Consider the following 23,239-nt stretch of genomic DNA (forward strand, 5'->3'; position numbering starts at 1 on the left):
ATAAAACTGAGCACACAATATGAAGCAAATTGACGCAACATACGCAGATGAGAACAGGAAGTTGTATTTTGACAAAGCTGTGTGAACCTTTTTTAGGTAAATTGTTTCTATTTTAATGTAAAATTTGACAATAAAGGAGAGCGAGTACAATCACTGGCTCTCCTTTTGACTTCCCACCCACACTCTCAGTCTGACATATCACCTCCCTGCTCATAGCTCACTCCTCTGTTTCAACAGAAACTTCTCCATTCTCTCCTTCTCCACCTCCCTCATCCCAGCTCCTACACCTGTACCCTAACACCACGAATAGACTAAGCACCCAGGAAGAACGCTGGGCTTTAAATTACATTTTACCAGTGGCGGGCCGTGCATTTTATACCTAGGCCTGATATCGTATACATAAATATGCGCATGCCGGGATGCTGTTCAAGCCCGTCAAGTGATGCCATGGGGCCCACTTGGATAGTCCTTATTTAAATAATTTTGTCCTAAAAGTTGTCAAATGCACAAATCCAAGGTTATATATAATGGTTTTGTGGTTTGGACCGAGGGCTGGGAGGCGGACTTAGGAGTCAGTCACTCTATTGGCCCCATGGTTCAAGAAAAGTTTTTTAAAAAGTAGATGTCACGCGCACGCGTCATAGTATTGGCGCGTGACATATGCCCAGTAAAATCTGGTCTGCCGAAACAAGACTGTAATCCTCCAACCACACAGCTCCAGCTACACTGCGCATGCGTGATACTCCACAGCTGTCCGAGCCTTCATTTAACTGTCCCTGCCATGGATGCGGAAGATCGCCGGAACATCCGGTTCATATCACACTCTGAAGTCAAACTTGTTTGTGTTGACGCACCGCGGAGCAACTTTTTAGGAGCGAACGAGGCTCCACCGGAGGAAAAGACGAGCGTCGACATCTGAGCGGCTCACAGTTTGTAGTTCTCCATCAGTGTGGCGTCAACGCCTCATAACGACTTCCGTAGTTACGGAAAAATGGCGGCACAGACGGTCCGAGGTGTCCCGCTCAGCACGGTCAGTGGTATAAACTCTTTATACATATTGTGACATTCAATGTGATACTATGTGGCCAACTGTACTACTGCGGCTTTAGCTAGCTATGTGAGCGACGGGGCTAAATATGTCGTACTCGTACTGTTTTAACAGCCCTGTTGAGTGAAAACAGACCACGTATTTACGTTAATGCTCATTTATAACCACGTTAGACTCTCTACCACACAGTCTGTGCTCTATGCAGCGACCTATGCGCATCTTTACGGGAACCTAACGTAAAGTAAGTGAACTCTAGGTCTAATGGGTTATTCTTCGGAGTCTGCCTGTAGCTCACTTGTCTTATCGAAGACACTATTGTAAATTGGTTAACAAAAAAAGTTAATATATATAATAATATTCATATTTACCACTTATTCAGTTTCACTTTCAGTTGTATCAGCCCAGACAGCATGAGACATTTGCCTCTATGTAGTAAAAACATTCATAGTAAAACATACTCGCCCCCAGTCCTCTGACTTGGGGCCCTTGCTGCTTGACATCCCACTCTCATTCATTTTCTTCCAACATTTCCCTCCTCTCTACCTTTGTGACGAGCTCATACGCTCGTCACACACTCAGAGACATGTTTTTCGAAAACAAAGTGTCCCGACAAGGTCATGTCTTTTGGCCTCGTGTGGACGGTGCGCCCACGCCTCTGTGCTGCGCTCAATGTCCCCTTTGTGTGTCCGAGTGTCGGCTCTCTCCCTTAAAGGCCTGTGTAATGCAGCAAGGAATATCTGATTCACAAACCGAATTCCTACCCAACGAACAGATAGTTGTATATTTGGGTGTTTAAATCTTTTTTTGTTGTAATAAAAATAACAACTATTGTCCTGTGATCTTTGCCCATATTTCTGGCGTACATTCGGCCAGAATTGGCCCCTTTCAATTAAAGTGAGCCTCATTGCAAAAACTGTCCAATTTACAGAGATCAGCAGCTGCAATCCATTCTTAATGAATTCACTGCGAGTTTACAATGAGGAAAAGGGACTCTAGTGCTCAGGAACACTCCCACTTTGTGCCACAAATGAAAGTGCCTTGTTTTAGCTTCAGGGATTAAGGACACTTTGATTGAATTTGAATAGGTTCATGTATGAAAATAAGGTCAAATTGATATAAGCTAACTATTCTGTACCTCTTCATTTGCTCCCCTTGCAGCTTTGTCCCAAGTTTCTTCATACAAATTCCACCAGCCACACCTGGCCCTTCAGCGCCATCGCTGAGCTCATAGGTGAGTCATCATCACATGGTTGTGTTATAAGTGAAATGTTGTACTTAAGTTTCTATATTACTACATAGTGATGTCTCCAGTTGATCTGCATGGTGTCTTTGATGACATAACCAATGATGATCCTATTTAGCAGATTAAACTAGTAGCAATGTTTAAGTGCATTAAAATACAATTGAAATTTATTTTTCCCGTCACCAGGAAGATTTACATGTAAAATTTAAAGCATTAAATATCTCTTTCTCAGTAATCCACAAGATGCTTCTCAGCAAACAAACAACCTAACAATACTCGTCCAATGACTTTATTTCTTTGGGTTTTTAAAATGACAAAGCACTTTGTTATGTCAACCCATGTTGTTTTAGGTTCTAGCTGTAACATTAATAGAGAACATCAAAAGAGCTGGATTAAAATACCAACATATGACCTTTGATTAAATAGTGTTATAACGTCAATCCAGTCACCACTAAATAATGATTTGTTAAAGTCCAGGTAAAGCATAAATGAATATGTGATCTGAGTTACACACCAGAAAAACATGAGTTTTTAACCACCCAAGTTTGAATGATTAAACATGATTAACACGACTTTACCATCTATTGTTTTATTTTAAGATTACTATTGGAGCTCTGTAGGAAAACATAAATATGTGGTGCATATACTAGATTTCTGTAGCACTAAAAGCTGCCAGGTAGTAGTCCACCTAGTGGAGTATTGAATTAACTAAATTGTTTCTTTTAACAGACAATGCCTATGATCCAGATGTCAGTGCCAAACAGTTCTGGATTGATAAGACTGTGGTCCATGGACATATTTGCCTCAGCTTTATGGATAATGGAAATGGACTGACTAATGAAACAATGCATAGGATGCTCAGGTACTTATGGAAAATGTGGTAATGGTTCCACTGGACAGTGACATTGCACTGCCAACATTGGCATCCATAATGTCCATTGCTTCACATTTTCACATTTTAAGCAAATGTTGCTGCATTGATGTGTAAACCATGACATGACTCATATACTCACAAAATAATGTGTCAATTTTCCCACTCTAGCTTTGGGTACAGTGACAAGACTACTATAAAGGGTGTAAGGCCAATTGGAATGTACGGCAACGGTTTCAAGTCTGGATCCATGCGTCTTGGCAAGGACGCCATCGTGTTTTCCAAGTCGGAGAAGGCTTCATGCGTTGGGATGCTCTCTCAAACCTACCTGGAAAAGATTGGTGCTAACCAAATAAGTGTACCTATTGTCAGCTTTGAACAGAGAGAGAAAAACAAGTATATCCTTCATCTACTACATTAAGGCACATTGCATCATGTTCAATGTTGATGAAGTCTCATGAATTGTCAACTGAATTGATTACATGAAGACTCCAGTGAAGTTGTAGAGAAATCTGAAGAACAAAAAAAGGAGTTTAACCTATTGATGTCAGTCTGGAAGATAATTCCATAACTACCTTTTGTAGTTATTCATTTTTTTTATGTATTATATTTGGGCTGGATAGAGGTATACATAGATTTTTCATAAATTTAACATGTTTTAAAGAAGCACATTTTCTCTCAACCCTTCACATTGTCTCTCAATCCTACACCAGTCATATTTCCATTTTTCATTGCAAGTTGTCCTTAACTTTGGCTTTACTCAGTGTAAGAGAGGAGCACAAAGCCAGCCTGCAGGACATCCTGAGCTATTCTCCTTTCAAGACACAGGAAGAATTGCTTATTGAGATTGACACCGTCAGTTCCAACTCCACAAAGAAAACTGGCACACGGATCATCATTTGGAATCTCCGCGGGTCGGTCTAGTTCCCACATAGAAACGCATGTTTTACGTTTTATTTCAGAAACCAGGTGCTAATGCCTGTGTGCCTCAGATTTGTACAATCAGATAAAGAAGATATGTCGACCTCCCTCCTAACTACTAACCCTTCAACTCTCAGGACATTCCTACAGCAAACTAACCTGAACTAAATTCAAGCTGGAGGTATAAATAGTGTTCAGCTAAATGTGTGTGTGTGTGTGTGTGTGTATCAAACCGTTTTTCCACTGTGCTTCTAACCAACAGCAGGAAGGTTGTTAGACTTGTGTTGCATGTGGTTGTTTGTTACAGATTAGTTATTTCCCCGTAATTCAAGAATAATCCATGTTGGCTTTAGGAAGACCAGATAATCCAAAAACTTTATGTTTATGTTTTCAACAGGACAACTACTGGAACAACTGACTTTGATTATAACACCAATCGTTATGATATCCGAATTCCAGCTGATGTCTACGAGGAAATTAATACCACTCAAAATCCAGACAGGGTCACTTCGAACATCCCTGTGAGTTTTTACTCACTGCGGGTAAGGAGCAGTAATGTTTACGTCTTCAAATAATTCTTAATGATTGAGTTATACCTCAAGCATCATTGTATATGCCTTATCCCCACACCGTGACACACTATATAATGTTAAGCATACAAGCACCAACATTGAGGCCAATTGTGGTCCAATATGCAATTTACACAAGTGTCATGTGACGTCTTTAAGCCTCCAGGCCACAAAAACTGAGAAACCTTTCAGTGAAGCAGGAGACATCTTGGGTCTAGCAGTTGAATTTTTGGAGTTGACCACATTTGCACATTCACAGATGTAGTTTTAAGCTTTTTGAACAAAGTAATTTCACTTTCTGTTTAAAAACCTTATCAGGCACATCTTAAAACATGTGTTATTGTTAAAGCTCAGCCAGCTGTTTTACTGGAGTCTATTTAAATGTAGGTAATCTGTGTTCTCTCCAACAGAAAAATGCCCTGTGATATTTAAACTTCTCATTATCACTTCTCATTTGCATGAGTAAATAATTGATAATTGGGTTTTGAATGGCTGTAGGCCTATTGCAGTATTCTGTACCTGAAGCCGAGGATGCAGATCATCATTCGTGGTCAAAACGTGAAATCTCAGCTCATTGCTAAGAGTCTTGCCTCCATCAGAAAGGACCACTACAATCCCACTTTCGTGGTATCCTTTCATCGCAGAGTATTGATAAAAGTGTTTAGTTTGAGACATTTCATATGTGCACAGGAAGTGTTTCTTGAGTTTTCCTTAAATATTTTTTCAGCATAAACGTATTCCGATTATTTTTGGCTATAACACCAAAAGTAAAGACCAGTATGGCATTATGATGTATTACAAGAACCGGCTCATCAAAGCCTACGAGCGCGTGGGCTGCCAGCTCAAGGTGAGTTGTGTTGTTTTTATGAGCTGCTTGTTTGGTACACATTAGATAAAGGGGGAGTAGTAGGAGCAGTATTTCTTGGCCTCAGGAAGGCTTTCGACACTGTTAACTACAATATCTTGATTAAGAAAATGTCACATTTCAACTTCTCAGCTGAATCGCTAGTACTGATGAAGTCCTACCTTGAGGGAAGAACCCAGTGTGTTAGAGTGGGTGAGGCTGTATCGCCTACGCTAGGATATGAAGTGGGTGTCCCTCAGGGTTCGATTTTGGGACCATTATTATTCAGCTTGTATATAAATGACCTCCCCAGTGTTTGTAAGGGATTTGATATTCAAATGTACGCTGATGACACAGTGATTTATGTCAATGCAAAAAGCAAAGAACAGGCTGCACTTAAACTCACCGATACAATGGTCAATGTGTCTAAATGGCTCTCAGATTCCTGTTTACACCTAAACGTGAAAAAGTCGGTCTGTATGTTTTTCACAAAGACGGCATGTAACTCACCTGAGCCGGATGTCTATGTCTCTGGTGAGAGGCTCCAGATAGTGCCTGAATATAAATACCTAGGTATCTACCTCGATTCAAACCTTTCTTTTAAGAAGCAGGTAAAAAACGTGGCAAAAGTTGTCAGATTTCATTTGTTTAATTTCAAGTACATAAGAAACAATCTCACCATAGATACTGCAAAGCTGTACCTTAATGCAATGATCATTCCATATTTGACCTATTGCCTAACCAGCTGGGCTCAAGCCACCAGCATAACTCTAAAATCAATTCAAATCCTTCATAAGCAGGCTCTTAAAATACTTGATAAAAAGTCCAGGGGTTATCACCACTGTGCAATTCTAAGTAAACACAGTCTCCTGAGCTGGGATAACATCACTAAATTCTCCTATATGTGTCTTGTTTTTAAAGTTCTTCATGATATGGCTCCTCCTCCACTTGGTGAATTTATCAAACAAAACACGCAGAGTGGTAGACAAACTAGATCTGTGGAGAGAGGTGACTGTATCATCCCCTGAAGGAAAAGTTCCTTTAGCCAGTCTATGATTTTATGATGAGGCCTATTTATATATTTGATCGTAACCTGTATGTTTATTGCTTTTTATGATGTTTTGTTATAACCATTTCTTTCCTTTAGTGATGGCTTGTTATATCTGGCCACAGGGACTACGGTTGAAATTTAGCCTTAGCTAAGACTGACACATTTACCCCTGGGTTGATTGATGTGTACGGTCCCTGTTCAAATAAATAAAAATGAAAAATGAAATGAAAACATGTCGTCAAGGGTTTTTATGAATGTTATTAACCTGTTTCTGAAACGTTACTGCAGGCCAACAATAAAGGTGTTGGGGTCATTGGGATCATAGAGTGTCACTTTCTGGAACCTACCCACAACAAACAGAGCTTTGATGAAACGGATAAGTACAGGTAATGTCACCAAAGCCAACTTCTATTTTGATCACATGATTATGGTTGAAGTGAATTTCAGCATGAACCTTGCACACAAACAATATTTGTAAAGTATCAACCATGTTACTGGATTATTTTTCAGCACAGGGTCAGTAATGCAGAAGTCTGATTTCTTGATACAGGAAAACTATGCTCAATTTGGGGACTAAACTGGAGGAGTACTGGAATGAAATGTGCTACAAGAGAAAAAGAGAGCATCCAAACACCACCACACCAGTGGAAGATACCATGTTAGTACATATATGCATATATGTTTAACCATGTTGACTTCCAACATGCTCTGATACTCGTCTCTATCTATGTCCTCAGGGAGCGCCCAGATCAAAACTGGGTACAGTGTGATGACTGTTTGCGCTGGCGCAAACTCCCGGATGGGATCGACTGCAGCAAGCTGACAGAGCAATGGTACTGCCGCTTGAACCCTGATCCTCAATTCAGGTAACCAGAGCATTATGGAAAAACCTGTTGCAATAATTGTAATCTCATGTGATGAAATAAACTGACCTAAATGGAAATGCAAATCTGTTTTTGTAAAAATGACAAACTACACAGTGTAAAAAAGTATTTCTAGGTCAACAATATATTTGTTACTGTTGTACTACATCTAAAAATATTTGTAGCATAATTTACTAGAACCATATTTACACTACAACAACTTTTTTTGTTTGTTCCATCACCAGTCCAAACATGTTACTAACACACCAGTAACATAAACACATATATATATATATATATATATATATATATATATATATATATATATATATATATATATATACATACATTCTTGAATCATGCATATGACTCCAACTTGATCTACAGGTGATAACCCCAAATTTAACAAATGTCTGTTTTGGGTCTGATATAACAAGTTTTGACACATTTCTCTATGTATTGATAAATGGAAGCGCCCAAAACACATATATGCATTATTGAGATCAAGGTATTTTGTCCGAAACAGTTTAACCTAAATGCAGCTCAGACTCTATGGATATTCTCAATCTCTATCTGTTTGCCTTCCTAGGAGCTGCCAGGTGGAGGAGGAGCCTGAGGACTCAGATGATGATCAGCCTACATACTGCAAGACCTATAAACAACAGTGAGTCCCATTTCACTTAAAAACACTGCCACAACATTTGCCCCCAAATGTAATTTAATTTGTAGACTCAATAAGAAATGCATGTTTCTGTATTAAGCTGCCAAAAGCAGCCCTAATACTTTAACTGAGCATAGTAAAGGAAGGGCCTTCCCTTACTCCTGTGGTTATATTTATACAGAGAGAGGGAAAACAAAAGGATTCAAGAGAAGGAAAGACAAAAGGTAAAAACACATTCCATACTTTAAATCACCTGCCGTTTCTCTGCATGCTTGTGTTGGTTCCTCCACATGGTGCCTCTAACACCTCAGCACCATTTAGAGTAAACTGTTTGTTAGGTTTTGTGATTCCAAAAACGTTAACTCATGATTAATAGTGTGTTTGGGCTTTTTTTTTTTTTTTTTTTTCTAGGCAGAGGATGCTATAAAGCGTCAACAGGAACAACATCTGGCTGATCTCAACAGGGCAAAATCGGCCCCGAGACCTCTGCAGGTTGGGAGTGACGACTAAAGTTGATGCTTGTGTAGATGCTTACTAAAGACAATGATTGTGTACAAATTATAGAGTTTATAGTTTTACTAAATAAATAGCAGGAAGTAGATATGGTGTAGGTTTATTAGTATTTTCCAAAAAAAACATATCCCTATGTCTGAATACATTTCAATGTAGTTTTTAGATGCAACATCTTTGAGCTGTTAATCATGTCTCAAATCAATTATTATGCTGAATGTATTGTCTATATTGTTTGTCTGAGTTGATTTAGTGGCAAGGGAGTTTCCTCATTGGGAATTAATAATGCTTTCTAGTCTAATTTTTGTTGTGCTTGTTGACAGACTGCCCATTACCCCTCCACCCCAACTACTCCGAGGGGGCGTAGTTGGGCCGCGAGGGCTGGATCCGCTCCCGTTAGGGCCCTTACCCTGTCACAAGCTGGTAAGGTGTGTGTGTGTGTGTGTGTGTGTGTGTGTGTGTGTGTGTGTGTGTGTGTGTGTGTGTGTGTGTGTGTGTGTGTGTGTGTGTGTGTGTGTGTGTGTGTGTGTGTGTGTGTGTGTGTGTGTTTAAAATGTCTGTTGTATTTTTCTCTAGCTTGCAGCTCCTCCAGTAACGATGGTCTTCCAGTCATTTCTAGTGTATGCTCATTGTCAACAGGCCTCAGGTATGATGTTGTTTTTTTGTGAGCTTAAATATATCCATTTGACTTTGTTTAAGAAGCATATTTATTGTGCTTTGTCTGCATTGCAGGGGGAAAAGAGCAGCGCCTGCTGCTATACAAACTTCACCCAAAAGACCAAAAAACAATGGCAACTCGGATACATCCACATTCCTGGATGTGAGCCCACAGAGCTCCCCGTCATTGCTTGTCGATAATAAAAATAATAATGATGATGATGATGATACTGATGATGACATTTTCATCATGGAAATCTCCAGTACCCCTAAGCCAAAAAATCCAGTCTGTGATTTGACTCGAGTGAAAATGGAGCACAGTGATGCTGACGTCGGCATGCTTTTGGAGTGCAACGATGCTGTGGATGACGCCCCGGAGACGAATGTTGCAGGAACGGGCCCTGCAGGGTCTGCAGCTGTGGGAACCAGTTCCTCCTCAGCACCCCCTCCAGGGGTGGCCAGCAGCACCACCCAGACAGAAGGACCCAAAGTGAAGATGGAAACAAAGGACCAGATGATTAAAGCTGAAGGGGAGGAGAGAGCAGAGCAGAGTACATCCACCATGAGTGGTAGAGAACAGAGTTCAAATATGGACATCGGTGTCGGCCCTGTTGAGCAAAGAATACTGAAAGCTGAGAACAGTGGAGACACTCACAGTGCATGTCAAGGCAACCAGACCTTGCAGAACGGAGTGACGCATCATGTGGGTAGTGACGAAGAGACGGGACTTCCCTGTGCGAATGCTTTTGATGAGACAGACTCTTCACGTCACTACCCCAGTGTCACTGAGGTACAGGACCAGCAGGACCAGCTCCTAGAGCTGATGCAGGCTACCGCTGTGGAGAGAGACTCCTTTCAAGAGCAGGTTCATAAACTGACCGGCCAACAGCAAGACATGCAGAGCAGACTGCAGGATCTGTCTCAGATCAATGTAAAGAAGGAGTGTTCTCACCAGGCCAGCCAGACGGAGGAACCCGAGGCGGGGAAGGACTACAAAGCTCTGTTTGAGAAGGCCAAACAGAAAGTTGATGAACTGATTAAGGACAAAGAGCTTTTACTGACATCTACTGAGACCAAGCCTAGTGCTGCCCAATGTGAAGAAAAGGACATTGATGAAATTGCACTGCAAGTGGACTGTCTGATGCGAGAACTGGATGACAAAAAAAAAGAGACGTGTGAACTGCACACACGGGTCAGTGTTCTCACTGTGTTAGGAACTTAAAGTTCAAGACCAGTGATAATCTTTATTTTTCTTATTGTCAACAAATCCCATAAAGAGACCACAGCCAACAGCTCCCAAGTCAGTTTCCTCTGAACAACCTCACACATATATACGTGTGTGTGTGTATGTATGTGTGTGTATGTATATATATATATGTATGTGTGTGTGTGTGTGTATATATATATATATATATATATATATATATATATATATATATATATATATATATATATATATATATATATATATATATATACAAACATGAATCCAACTGCACTTTATTTATACATAGTGATCATAAATAATGAGTTGTGTTGAGGTTGTATGTTTATATATTATCATTGTCTTTTGCACAATTTACTCTCAAAATACTTTTGATTTTGACCTGCATACCCTCCCTCCTTTACTTTTTTTCTTTTCTCCTGGCGATCTCCTACGACAACAGTTGGACAGTCTGGAGGAGGAAAGGGCAAACCTGGCATCCGAGTGTGAAGCGCTCCGGTTGAGCCGGCAGCAGGAGAGGGAAGAGGGAAGCACAACACACATAAACACTGATTCTACGGATGCAGAGGAAGCGGGAGCGACAGCAAATTCTTCCCAAGCAAATTCAAATTCAAACTCTGATGCACTAAGAAGGTTGGATTGTTGTAAAATCACTCTCCTTTCACATTGCATGAATTGTCACTGAATTATTGCTATTTCACAAAGCCATTGAAGAACTTTGCAACCCAGAAGTAAATCAGATTTTTGCTTTTCTCTCCTACCTTCAGTTTGATTGAGCTGAGGCACAACATCGGGCGCCTTCTCTTGTCCTACGTGCCGGCTCTGGACCTGGGCCAGGTGAATTATCAGTGCAATGTAATTGATGAGATCCTTGAGCAGGTTCTTTCTGATGTGGAGTCCGTCAACCGGGTAGGGCAGATGTACAGAGAAAGAAATGAATAAACAACTCATAAGATCATGGAATGAAGAATTGTACTCAACCTATAAATAATGACTACAGAATTGTATGATCATTTGAGATGAAAGTGTATTTATGTTATTCTGTTTTTGTACTGTTATGCAGTAAATGCAACATATGAGCCGCTTTGCACTCTTTCTTTATCTAACAGATAACTGATGAAAACTGCTATAAAATACAGATACATCAATACAACTACAATGTACATTAATAAATGTTACAGGCCATTCACTTTGCTGGTCAAATTTTGGGTGGAGTCATAGAAGCCCAATGCTTGGTTTAGGTTTTCCACAAAAATAGACTCTGTATCTGATTTTGTTTCTGTTTTACACTGAAAGTTGCCTGTTTTCTCTTTGATATAAATTAAAGCATATTGTATGTTTTCTATTAAATATATTTTTATATTTCCTGTCTTTGCTCTGCGAGGTAAAGCTCTATGGAGCATTATCATTGGTGTCCTGGTGAACCGTCTAGACTTCCAGTACATTTCTGAGTGACACAAACTGAAACTTACCTGAAAAGGCTGTGCTGCTTGTTTGAGCGATGTTTAATAAGCAACCATAATCATAGGTGTACGAATGTATCTTTTATTTAAATAAAAATATTAACACCACTGTGTAAAAATACTCTCTTCCAAGTAAAAGTCCTACATCCAAAATATTGCTGAAGTTAAACTACAAAGGTTTTTGCATAATCCCTTAAATCACCAAACAGAAATGTTGTATTGATGCATTATTGTTTAAGCATCATGAATACTGCAGCTGGTAAAGGTGGAGCTCATCTGGACTACTTAACACACTTCATGTCATAATCTATAATAATAATACATCACAATGTATCAGTTGATTTATAATAAATATTGATAATACTTGGAAAGTAAATAGCAAAAAAGTTGAAAAACATGTAGTTGGACAAAGCTCAATATTAGCTTCCAAGAGGTAGTCTAGTGGAGTAGAAGTATACAATGGAAATAATATTTGAAGTACCGTACTTGAGTAAATGTACTTGGTTTCATTACACCACTGACCGTGATAAGAGGACTCAATCAGCATGTTGTACCTGCAGGCTAATACCCCCCCCCCCCCCCCCTATCATTTTTTTTTATGATTTTGAGGTTTATAAATCACACTGTGTGGGGTGTGACATGGAAATGTTGAGCTTTATTTATTTAGGAAGGCCCGTCTCTTTACTTGGCCAGAGAGAACAAATGGGATGTATTCGGGATTGCAAGACACACAAAGCAACCATCTCACTAAACCGTTTATGCTAATTTTAGATATCATTAAAAACCATTGTATGTTTTTGTGTAACACACTGGTGAGTGTCACCTTTGTCTTAACGCTCTGGTTATGTGTTCAATGGTAGTGGCATCAGCATGAGCATACATGAGCTCTCAGTATCCTGTGTAATAAAATACCAGCTTCCTAATTCAATACGACTTTGCTCAGAATGAAATACAGTGGGGTTGACATGCGGAAGACCAAATTTACATCACATTTGACAAAACTGAAAATAGTTTATTAATTATTTATTTTAAAACGTCTCTAATGACACACATGGAACTGCCAGCTCAATTAGAATCGCATAAACTATATTACAGGTGAATACGTGAAAAATATATCTACATTAGTAATACACCCCACGGTAAAGACAGACAGACAGACTCCTCCCTCTCCGCGGTCTCGTCCAATCACTGCAGCCTATACGACCGGAAGTTTGGAACGAATTGTACGCGGGAAATTACTCTTCAGCTGGTCAACAGGGGAGGTAAGACACTATAATTTACCTCGAAGGAGCTTCAGTTCCAACAATAAACAGATATGAGTCTGTTGTATGTGTAACCAAGATGTTTGTCAGCAAACAACAGCTCTTGTCGAGTTACAAGTTTACCCGGTTTTGTCATTTTAGCCACACTTCCTCCCAGCAGACCCGCGAAATGAATTGCTAACGGTGTTAGCTAGTTGTAGCATTAACTTCCAGTGACTTATGTGCCCAAAGTACGTCGTTTTATCAAATTATGTTCTATTGGAACTTTCCACACGGGCTCTCTGTTGTCCAGCATGAGGAGATAACAGTCTGTGTTGCGTTAGCTGCTCGCTAATATCGGTCCATTGGAAACTGTCGGGAGTAACGTTGTCACATTTTATGCTTTTTCCCTCATGAGGTGTCGTATATAAACAATGAAGGTGGTAACGTGTGAGATCGCGTGGCACAACAAGGAGCCGGTCTACAGTCTGGACTTCCAGCACAGACCCGATGGACGCATTCATCGGCTGGCCACAGCTGGAGTGGACACTACAGTCAGGGTGAGTGGAGGTGGATGGACATGGCCAATGCAGTCATGAACCAACAGTTCTGTATGAACACATAGGTGTCAGACCAAGAATCACTTTAATGACCATATGATGTAACCTCAATATGGGCACATGAATTTGTCAAAGAAAGGCACAGTGTCATACTACACAAGGGAAAGCAAACGTTATCTGACTGTAAAAACTAACTCTATTATATTAAAAGCTCTATGGACAATTGTGCAGGCCCAAAGAAGTGAGATTCACACTTTCTGTTGAAGAAAATGTTGAATAGTTTATTTTTTATTTTTTATACAGATTATGATAATCTTACAATTTCTTACTGACATCCTCAATAGGACATTATTTGAGGGATGTTTCCAAGTCCTCAAATAGGTGAATTTGTCACACGGAATTCGCTCAAATACATATTTCAGTAATCAGATTTATATAAACCTGTTGGTGCTACAAAATGTGTCCTAACAAACATACATCAATGGTTATAATATAGAGAAATGAAAACGTTTATTTTTTATTAATACAAATACACCATGTTTAAATAACATTTTAATGAAATCTCGGTTTACCTTAAAACAGATCAGAATCAGAAACTGTTTATTTGCCAGGAATGATTACACAAACAAGGATTTTTCTAGGCGGACGGTGCATACATTAGACATTAGACGAGACAAACAACAAGATCTCCTTCAAACTGCCTTTAAACTTGAATAACTTCCAAATCACAGATGTCTTACAGATGTTTACAAAATATTATGTTGAGTAAAAGTAGGTAGGACCATAGTGTAACCTACAGCTCTAGAAGGTCACAGCTGATTTACAGAGACTGTGTTTAATGACTTTTTCCCCTGGTGTTGATGCAGTTGTGGCGGGTGGACAGCGGCCCAGACGGGAAGGCGGTGGTGGAGTTTCTTTCTAATCTGGCTAGACATACCAAGGCCGTCAACGTAGTGCGCTTTAGCCCCAATGGAGAGATGCTTGCCTCAGGAGGAGACGGTATGTCACACATTGTAGTAGTACATGTATGTTAGATGAAATATGTCAGTATCTGAAATGCACTGATGGTGTTAATCTCAAAATTGAACAAATGTTTTAAATACAATGGCCTTTTATAATCGTGTGGTTTTTATTTGGTAAAGATGCGGCAATTCTGCTGTGGAAGCTCAATGACTCAAAGGAGCCTGAGCCGGCCCCCATGTTCCAGGAGGAGGAAGATGCTCAGCTGAACAAGGAGAGCTGGTCTGTGGTCAAGACTTTAAGGTACACAGCTGTCAAAAAAGCACTGGGTTGGCACTGTGCAGGGTCCAAAGCGGTTATTATTTTGTATTCTCTATTATATACAGTCAAACAATGACGTATGCAGAAGCAGTGTCCGATCTACTGTAGATTTGTATTTAGGTAATGCTAATTTTCCAACACCAGGTTTGATTGACATTGATAAATATAAAGTATTAAAACCTGACTTACTTTTGCCGTAATGCAGTTCAGTGTTCCCAGGTAGCACATTGCGTTGTGGGGAATTAACACGAGGTTAATTACATACACGGTTTGTTCAGAAAGATAATCTTCACAAATGAACTAGCAGACGTAAACTGCTCTCGTTAGGCTATAAAAGAACTACACGCGAGTACAAACATAAAGAGGCTGTGAAGGCGAGATGACTTTTAGTCATTTGGCTACTTAGCAACCACCTTTTTTTTTAAGACACGTAAAAGCTTAAAAATATACAAGAGGGGTATTTACTGACGTATTTTATATTGTTGAACAAAATGTTAAAATCTCTTCTGCTGGCTTGCTTCTAACCACAGACCGTATTTCATGCAACTAACCAAAAACAAACACCCTTTTACTTCGAGCCGAGGAATCTGGAAGTGCAAAAATGCAAACTCATTTCTAGGTTTAAGGACTCCTGCAGCGCCCTTTTTTCACGACCAGAACAAATGTTCCCCATATTGATAATAGTTCTTCCCTCTATTATAAATCACCAGCTAGGTTTTTTTTTTTTATGTGTATCAATGTCTTGCTCATCACTAAGATTAGACAACATTTCCTTATAATAAGAGAACCATTACATTATTATAAATACAGTTGAATTAGTTTGAGAGCTACTTGTTTATTCCAATTTGCAATTTTCTATCTGATTGATGTAAATGTGTAGCAATAGTGTTGTTTTACAAAGACATTTCTTCTTTGACTTTTCTTCAGGGGACACATAGAGGACGTGTATGACATCTGCTGGACACGGGATGGAAACTTCATGGTGTCTGGGTCTGTTGATAACACGGCTATTATGTGGGACATCAACAAAGGTTTGCTTAGACTCGGATATGTGTATTCCATTCAATTTCATTTGTTATATTTGTATTTTAGTAATATGAATCCATGGCATACTGTAACATACGTAAGAGAATATCTTATTTTGAATTGATCATGTTGGTTTCAACTGTTTTTGTGTTTAGGACAGAAGCTGTGCATCTTGAATGACCATAAGAGCTACGTGCAGGGGGTGACCTGGGATCCTCTGGGACAATATGTAGCCACTCTCAGCTGTGACAGGTAGAAAAACAGAGATTCAGACAATGTGGTCATCCCCCATGGTGGATCTCATCTTGATCAAATTAATGAATTTGCTTCATACTTAAAATGAGTTTCCCCCTCTTTTAGAGTGATGCGTGTGTACAGCACTCACACCAAAAAGAAAGCCTTCTGTATCAGTAAAATGAGCTCTGGTCCACTTGCAGAAGGAGAGGTCAGTAGGAATGTTGCTTTTAACTACTCTGGTCAATTTAATCACTCTGTATTTCTAAATTTTGACTACAGTTCTGAATTTGTATTTATATATTTGGCCTTATTTTTTACTTTCCTACATATACCCACCCCAGACTCTCACAAACATAACTATATACAGTGTATTTGAAACAAGGGAGCTGACAATTCTACTATTTCAATCAGGAAGAGGAAAAGCATGAAATGTTAGTCAAATAAAATCAGCTCACACTGGGGAGATATATATATTTATTTATTTATTTGATCCATTTATTCCAAATTTGATCAAATGTGTTTTGGATCCTCAGAGAATAACGCAACCTTTCCATTTTACATGTTTCCAAATATGATTCCATACTTATCTTCCATTTTAGGTGATACTGATTTAGTTTCACAAAATGTTCTTTATTATACAAGGTGTTTCTTTATTAGCTTGCACAAGTGCATTTTACAATCTAAAGCTGGACCCTTTTGCCTTTGAACTGAAGTCTGACTTCAGGATTTTGTAAAACTCCCATTCTGCACTTGATAAGTCAGTTGGTCTGTACTTCTGATTGAGATAATATTTCTTTTGAGGTGTCTGAAAAAAATTATTCTGCTCTAAGCCACATGTGTTCTGCACTTTTGTGTGTAAAGGAAAGATGGGTTGTAAATCCTTGCTTCATCCAGGATTAAAATATTGTATTTCTGTTGGGAATAAATTCTGTATCGTAGGCACACCACCTGAAAAGATTTAACATGTTCTTGATTCCACATCCTTTTTAATGGGATTTGTATCACTTCCTGTTGGGCTGCAATAATTATTATCAGCAAGTAGAAGAACATTTTTAGTTATTCCAAATTCTTATTCATGTATTTTTTCCTGAATTAGCCAATTTTACATTTTGCATGTAGCATTTTAGGATTATTTTAAAATGAAATCAGCTCTCTGTTCTCACTCGTGCTCCTGTTCTGTTGACTGAAACATATTTGTCTTCCCTACGTAGTCTTAAATTATGAATCTGCCCTGATGCTAAGTGAGGTAGACGTGTAACACACTCTCTGTGCTGCATTTCTCTTTGTGGTTGCAGGTCAAGCAGTACCGAATGTTCCACGATGACAGCATGAGGTCGTTTTTCCGACGGCTTTCATTCACACCTGATGGGTCTTTCTTGCTCGCCCCAGGTACCCAAGCATCCTGCTCAAAATGTGGCTTTTACCTGCTGTTTATCTGACAACATTTTATTGTTTTAGTTGAGATAATTTATATAATCTAATGTCTATCTTTGGTTGTCACCCTTTGTAACCTCAGCTGGGTGTGTGGAGCTTGGAGAGAATGTCATAAATACCACCTACATCTTTTCCAGGAAGAGCCTCAAGAGGTAACCTGTATGACATGCTGTGCCATATCTGTTTTTTCAGAGTCATTTCTGGCTTTAGTAATTCCGGTAACTGATATACAACTGTGTTTTTAGGCCTATTGCCCACTTGCCGTGTCCAAGTAAAGCTACTCTGGCTGTGCGCTGCTGCCCCATCTACTTTGAACTGAGGACCAAGACGGAAGAAGGCAAGAACATGCGCACCATTAGTTAACAGACAACAATGATAATGAAGCCCTCCCTTTTTTAAATTGTCTACACTGTTTGTTTTACCATTTCTCCTCTGCAGACGGTTCAGTTCAGGTTCTCCCCAATGTATTGCAGTTGCCGTACCGCATGGTGTTTGCAGTGGCATCTGAGGACTCTGTCTTTTTGTATGACACGCAGCAGACGATTCCTTTCGGCCTGGTGTCTAACATCCATTACCACACACTCAGCGATCTTACATGGTAAACTACGGCTAACTTATGTTCTCTGCTTCTGTAGTGTTTTGTCTTGTAGCAAAGCACGCTTTCGAGTAGTCATCTGTAGGAATGAATTGTGGTGGATGTCGTGGACCTCAGGGATAATAGTTTTTATTTATAATTTATATAAATTTATATACATATACGCATTACAAACTGAACAATTGGTGAGAATAATACTATTGCATTTGGAAAATAAAATGCAGCCTAAATTGTGTGAAATATAATGTCCTCCCACACGACGTAACTGCAGCGTGCTGTCTGCCTCTCCCACCACAGAAGAAGAAAAACGTTCTACTCCGCTGAGTCCTGTTGGCATTGGGAGGCACGCTGCGCTAAACTAGCTCACGAGGAAAACCAAGAGCAGCACGTGCTACAAACTACCCCCACAGCAGTTAGGCAGTTACACCCTACTGATTCAAATGGGCTAAAGCAATCACCGCTGTGATTGGTACATTTATACCCACGGATATGAAACTACTCTGTAATGTAAAACGCATGCTTTAGGAACATGCTTAATCTAATTAAGCCCCGTTGCTCTACTCTTTCACAAGCCCGTTTAGCGAGCTAATTTAACTATTCCTGTGACTACTGACATGCCAGGAATATAGGTAATGCTGCTGGACCCTAGCCACAGATGGGATGCTTTGCCCATGTCAATAATCCAGCATCACAGAAAGGCAGTGCAGCAGAGCTCTCGTCTCCCAGCAAAGATCAGAGCGATTGTGACCTTCTTTCACAGAAGCACAACAACAGCCCATGTGTTGAAGACAAAACAGGAAGATTCACAAATGAGTCAATCATTGTTCAAAGTAAAAAAATAACGTACTTTATGATATTTTTAATACGTATTTGAAAATCAAGGATATTTCTCTGGCATTTTTTTTGTATATATTTTTTATAAAACCTGACCTTTTTTGAATTGCGGAACAAGTCTTGAGTTGTGCGTGAAGGCGATTTAAGATGTGTTGACTCATGTTTTAGCCGTCCACCTGCTGACACGTGTTTGTATTGTATCATCTTCAGGTCCCGTGACGGTTCCTTCCTGGCCGTGTCCTCCACAGACGGCTACTGCTCCTTCCTCTCCTTCTCTCCTGGAGAGTTGGGCACTCCCCTGAAGGAGCCCCCCACCTTAGAGGTTTTTGTCCCGAACAGTGGTGTTGAGAAAAAGGGCAAGAAGTCCTCAGCGGCTCGGACCTCGTCTCCTTTGACCCAGGCACCAAGCTCGGCCCCGACTCCCACATCCCAAACCAGCCTTGGCAAAGATGTCCCCTCTGTCACTCCCCCAGAGGAGAAGAAGAGCACCCCGAGTGCCAAGTCAAAACCTCAGCCCCGTAGGATCACCCTCAACACCCTGGAGGGCTGGGGGAAGCCCTCCCCCGCTAAGACCACAGCTCCTTCAGCACCTCAGACTCCAACATCTGCAGGCACCAGCGCACCCTCTCCTCCACAACCCTGTGTCACCCCTCTCACCCCTACCAACTCCTCCACAACACAGCCACGCATTGCCCCCCTCACTCCCTCCACCCCTAAAGCCCAAAACAGTGCTAATAATGCTGGCTCCACCACTCCTAAGGGTGCAACCACACCTAAGGGTGCAACCACCCCAAAGGGGCCCACCCCAAGGTAATACAAAAGTAGTTATGTTTGATTCTGTCAGAGTGATCGAAAGGGAATTAATGTATTATATATGAAGTTTGAACCTTTGTACATGCACAGAAATGCTTTGATTGTTGGCAGGTAGACTTTTACCAATGGCGTTTGTGTGTAGTAGGACTACAGCTAATTAATATTACATCATTGACTATCATCTAATTATATTTTTAATGATATGTTTCAGCAAATAATAACTGCCAATTAATTCATTGTTTAAGCATTAGTGCATATCATACTTTCTTTGGATGTACCGCTTGTGGATGTGTTTTCATTAATTGTGTCAGAATTCACCCAGGTGATGGGCATGCTTTTGTCCATTGCAGTCACTCACACGTCAATAAGCCTGCACAAAGTCAAAACCACTCAAGTATTTTGTGTGTTTTTTTATTTGGAACATCATAGCTATACTATTTACATAATTATTAGTAAGTAAAACTATTCATGAAGCACTTTTAAAACCCAGGGTTACAAAATTCTTCAAAGACCAGTAACATTTGTAAAAGAATAAGAGCGAATCATGTTAATAGAATTTCTTTGGAGGATAAACGTGTTTTGAGATGAAATTTAAAACGGTTAAACTCTGAGTGACGCTTTGGTGGAGCCAATTAAGGTATTTCTTATTAAATCCTAAAGTTTAAAAGAGGCCGGTGTAGTGAACACCTCACATGGGCACGCTGTGACGTTTTAGAATGGCCTTGAATATTTTGAAATGGCATCAGACTGAGGAAGTAATACACAGAGCCATACTGTGTCCTCCTCCCTCCTGCTAATGATTAAAGTAACTAAGCTGATTATCTCTAAATATGCTGTTTAAAAGAGTGCTTGATGCAAAAAAAAAAAAGCACAGTGATATTTAAAATGTGTTCACTATACTTTTAAAAATGCAGGAAAATAGGAGAATAGCTGTAGTGGGCCTGTGATGTTTTTGTCTGTTTACATGTGTCTGTACTGGTAGTGAGAACAAAGCCTGTCTGGTGTGAGGCATCCGTTGGACCCCCCACTGACTATAAAAAAAATAATCACTGACGGATGGTGTGAGACAATGGCAGGTCTGCACATGCTTTTGTGTTTGCCTTATATCTGTAAGTTGGAGTGTTTGCCGTGGCTAGTTTTGCTCATTGTCAATTCGACTGAATCAGAAGAACAAAAGAGAAATTTAACAAAGAGGACGTGATTCACGGTGGACAAGAGTAGAATTTACTGTCGTATCTTGTGCTGGTTTGATTTCTCATGCTTGAAGCTTCTTTACCATTCATCCTTTTTGTTTACAGGAGAGTGTCTCTGACTCCCGTTGCATCCCGATCTCCAGCTATCAGTTCACTCTTTCGCACTCCATCCGCCACTGAGAAGGCCAAACATGGTGAGTGAGTACAACTACTTTGTCTGTTGTCCTTCATGTTGCAAATATCACACAAAGAAAACAATATGAGACTGCTGAATAATCCACTCACCTCAGTGTGATTTCTGTTATGATGTATCGGTCCAACATTACCTCAACAAAGGATATCTGACAGTACTAAGAAAAGCTAGTACTCTCTTTTTCACAATTTCAAAACCAATATTCCTATAATGAAGTCCTTACAATCACTTCATGAGAAGTAGCATGAGGCTGAGGCCGCTCCATTTCATCAGGGAAGAATCTAACCAATACAGATCCAGCTCAATAGATTTGTGCATCACTAGTTGTAATCAGTATATTTTTCGCAGAAATTGTGCCTCGATATACAATATAATTTTTCCAGCAAATCCAACACTTAAATGATGTCTGCTCTTTTGTGTACAGCTTGGCAGAAAAGCAGGATCTTAAAAACTCAATATAAATAATATTACCGTTTACATTTGTTTTTGACCATCGATTTCGGTTTAGAGGAAAAACTGAAAGTTAACACAAACTAAAATTGGGTTTTAATATGGCAAGCACAGTCGGCCAAAATTAAACCAGGGATATAGGGAAGTGTAATCAGTGTTTACAGCGAACATAAAACCTACCATTCGCTTTTGTGTTTTCTTTGCAATATATTCGGCTAACCTGGGGTTTCGTTTAAAGTCTGTATACTAATAATAATAATAATAATAATCTCACTACTCATGTTCCTCTCCCAGTCAGACTCCTTTTTATTTTATCCTGCAGACCAGATCGGTTCATCAAACCCAAACTATTAGACCCAATACTTATAGTGGTGCCCTGACTTTAACATGTTCATGGTCAGTGTGTTAACTAGTCAGTCGATCTGCTACATGAATTACTTATTACATACGGTTTCTTACATCATAGCAGAAGGCAGACAGAACCAGGCGGTCATGTGCGCTTGTGTCGCTGATCCATTCACTTGTAATTCTGCAGAACGTCCGTCTCCTCCCACTGATCCAGTGTGCCAGCCTCCAGAGTCCAAGCGGCCGAAGACCAGTGAGCCCCCAGTAAAGACCAGTGCCACCCAGACTTAGTGTCTAATGGGACCAGTGTGGTGCTGTGATATCAGAAAAGAGCACATACAGCAGAGGGTGACGGTTACAGAAGTGTCGGTACAGAACCACCGGATGCTCCTCCATGTGGGTCGACATGGGCTGTACTTGATTTAACGAGATGAAGCTTTAACCCCACATAATGTAGTCGTTATAAAACCAACCGCATTGCAGTAAGTGCCCTTTAACTAATGCTTATTTTAGTCGTGTTTTTGTATCATACAGTAAACAGGTAATTCTATTATATTTGATTTGTTTTACATTTAGATGCTCAAGTGCGGTTGTACCAAAGGGAAGGTTTGTCTCATTTCTTTAAAAAAAAAAAAACGTGATTGTGAAACTAAAACAGTTTAAAACCTGAAGAAGAACAAACAAGCACTTCTAGGTTTAGTGTCTTGTGAGAGCTTTGAATACACAACCAATCTTAATGTGACGTAGCTCTAGTGTAAAGTTAACAACTGTCTTTTTCTCATTGTCTAATAAAATATGTTTTGTATATAGTGAATGGTTTGCAGAACATATTCATGCTTTCTTTACACAACAGTCAACTGCTTGTAGTTAAGATTTATTTTTTTAATTAGCAGAACCATCATTAAGGAGATTTTTTTTTTTGTACAACGCCTCAACTGATTTAAGGCGTAGATCTCTCGAGCCATCTTTTCGATCCTTGTGAGAACCAAGCTGATGTACAGAAGAACTAATACTGCCTGTTGGCAAACAATGCTGCAACGTTTGCTAAGTAGATGTACATCCATGATATGTTTGGCTATTTGTCTTGATACATTAAAGATTGTGGCCAAGA

The 23,239-nt window shown here is 39.8% G+C and overlaps 2 protein-coding genes across 2 annotated transcripts; both read left to right on the plus strand.

Annotated features, from left to right (window-relative positions):
• Nucleotides 1-957: 957 nt before the first annotated feature.
• morc3a (MORC family CW-type zinc finger 3a) lies at nucleotides 958-11,994 on the plus strand. The gene is made up of 19 exons (XM_079231306.1): nucleotides 958-1,030; nucleotides 2,207-2,279; nucleotides 3,021-3,153; nucleotides 3,334-3,558; nucleotides 3,927-4,076; nucleotides 4,481-4,625; nucleotides 5,151-5,279; nucleotides 5,380-5,499; nucleotides 6,836-6,933; nucleotides 7,098-7,205; nucleotides 7,285-7,413; nucleotides 8,000-8,074; nucleotides 8,253-8,295; nucleotides 8,483-8,563; nucleotides 8,905-9,004; nucleotides 9,158-9,227; nucleotides 9,314-10,430; nucleotides 10,906-11,096; nucleotides 11,231-11,994. The coding sequence occupies exons 1-19, from the start codon at nucleotides 992-994 to the stop codon at nucleotides 11,403-11,405; spliced, it is 3,201 nt and encodes a 1,066-aa protein (XP_079087432.1). The 5' UTR covers nucleotides 958-991; the 3' UTR covers nucleotides 11,406-11,994.
• A 1,607-nt stretch (nucleotides 11,995-13,601) lies between these two features.
• chaf1b (chromatin assembly factor 1, subunit B) lies at nucleotides 13,602-23,239 on the plus strand (the record flags this gene model as incomplete). Its single annotated transcript, XM_079231390.1, has 13 exons — nucleotides 13,602-13,727; nucleotides 14,594-14,726; nucleotides 14,870-14,990; nucleotides 15,936-16,039; nucleotides 16,190-16,286; nucleotides 16,395-16,479; nucleotides 17,567-17,660; nucleotides 17,788-17,857; nucleotides 17,951-18,042; nucleotides 18,144-18,303; nucleotides 19,345-19,944; nucleotides 21,246-21,334; nucleotides 22,319-23,239. The coding sequence occupies 13 exons, from the start codon at nucleotides 13,602-13,604 to the stop codon at nucleotides 22,417-22,419; spliced, it is 1,872 nt and encodes a 623-aa protein (XP_079087516.1). The 3' UTR covers nucleotides 22,420-23,239.

Source organism: Taurulus bubalis, assembly GCF_910589615.1.
Source record: "Taurulus bubalis genome assembly, chromosome: 15".
Taxonomy (NCBI): Eukaryota; Metazoa; Chordata; class Actinopteri; order Perciformes; family Cottidae; genus Taurulus; species Taurulus bubalis.

Coding starts and splice junctions, on each gene's coding strand:
- morc3a (XM_079231306.1), top strand. CDS start 992: ATGGCGGCACAGACGGTCCGAGGTGTCCCGCTCAGCACG. Junction 1,031..2,206: donor GAGGTGTCCCGCTCAGCACG/GTCAGTGGTATA, acceptor CTCCCCTTGCAG/CTTTGTCCCAAGTTTCTTCA. Junction 9,005..9,157: donor CCTTACCCTGTCACAAGCTG/GTAAGGTGTGTG, acceptor ATTTTTCTCTAG/CTTGCAGCTCCTCCAGTAAC.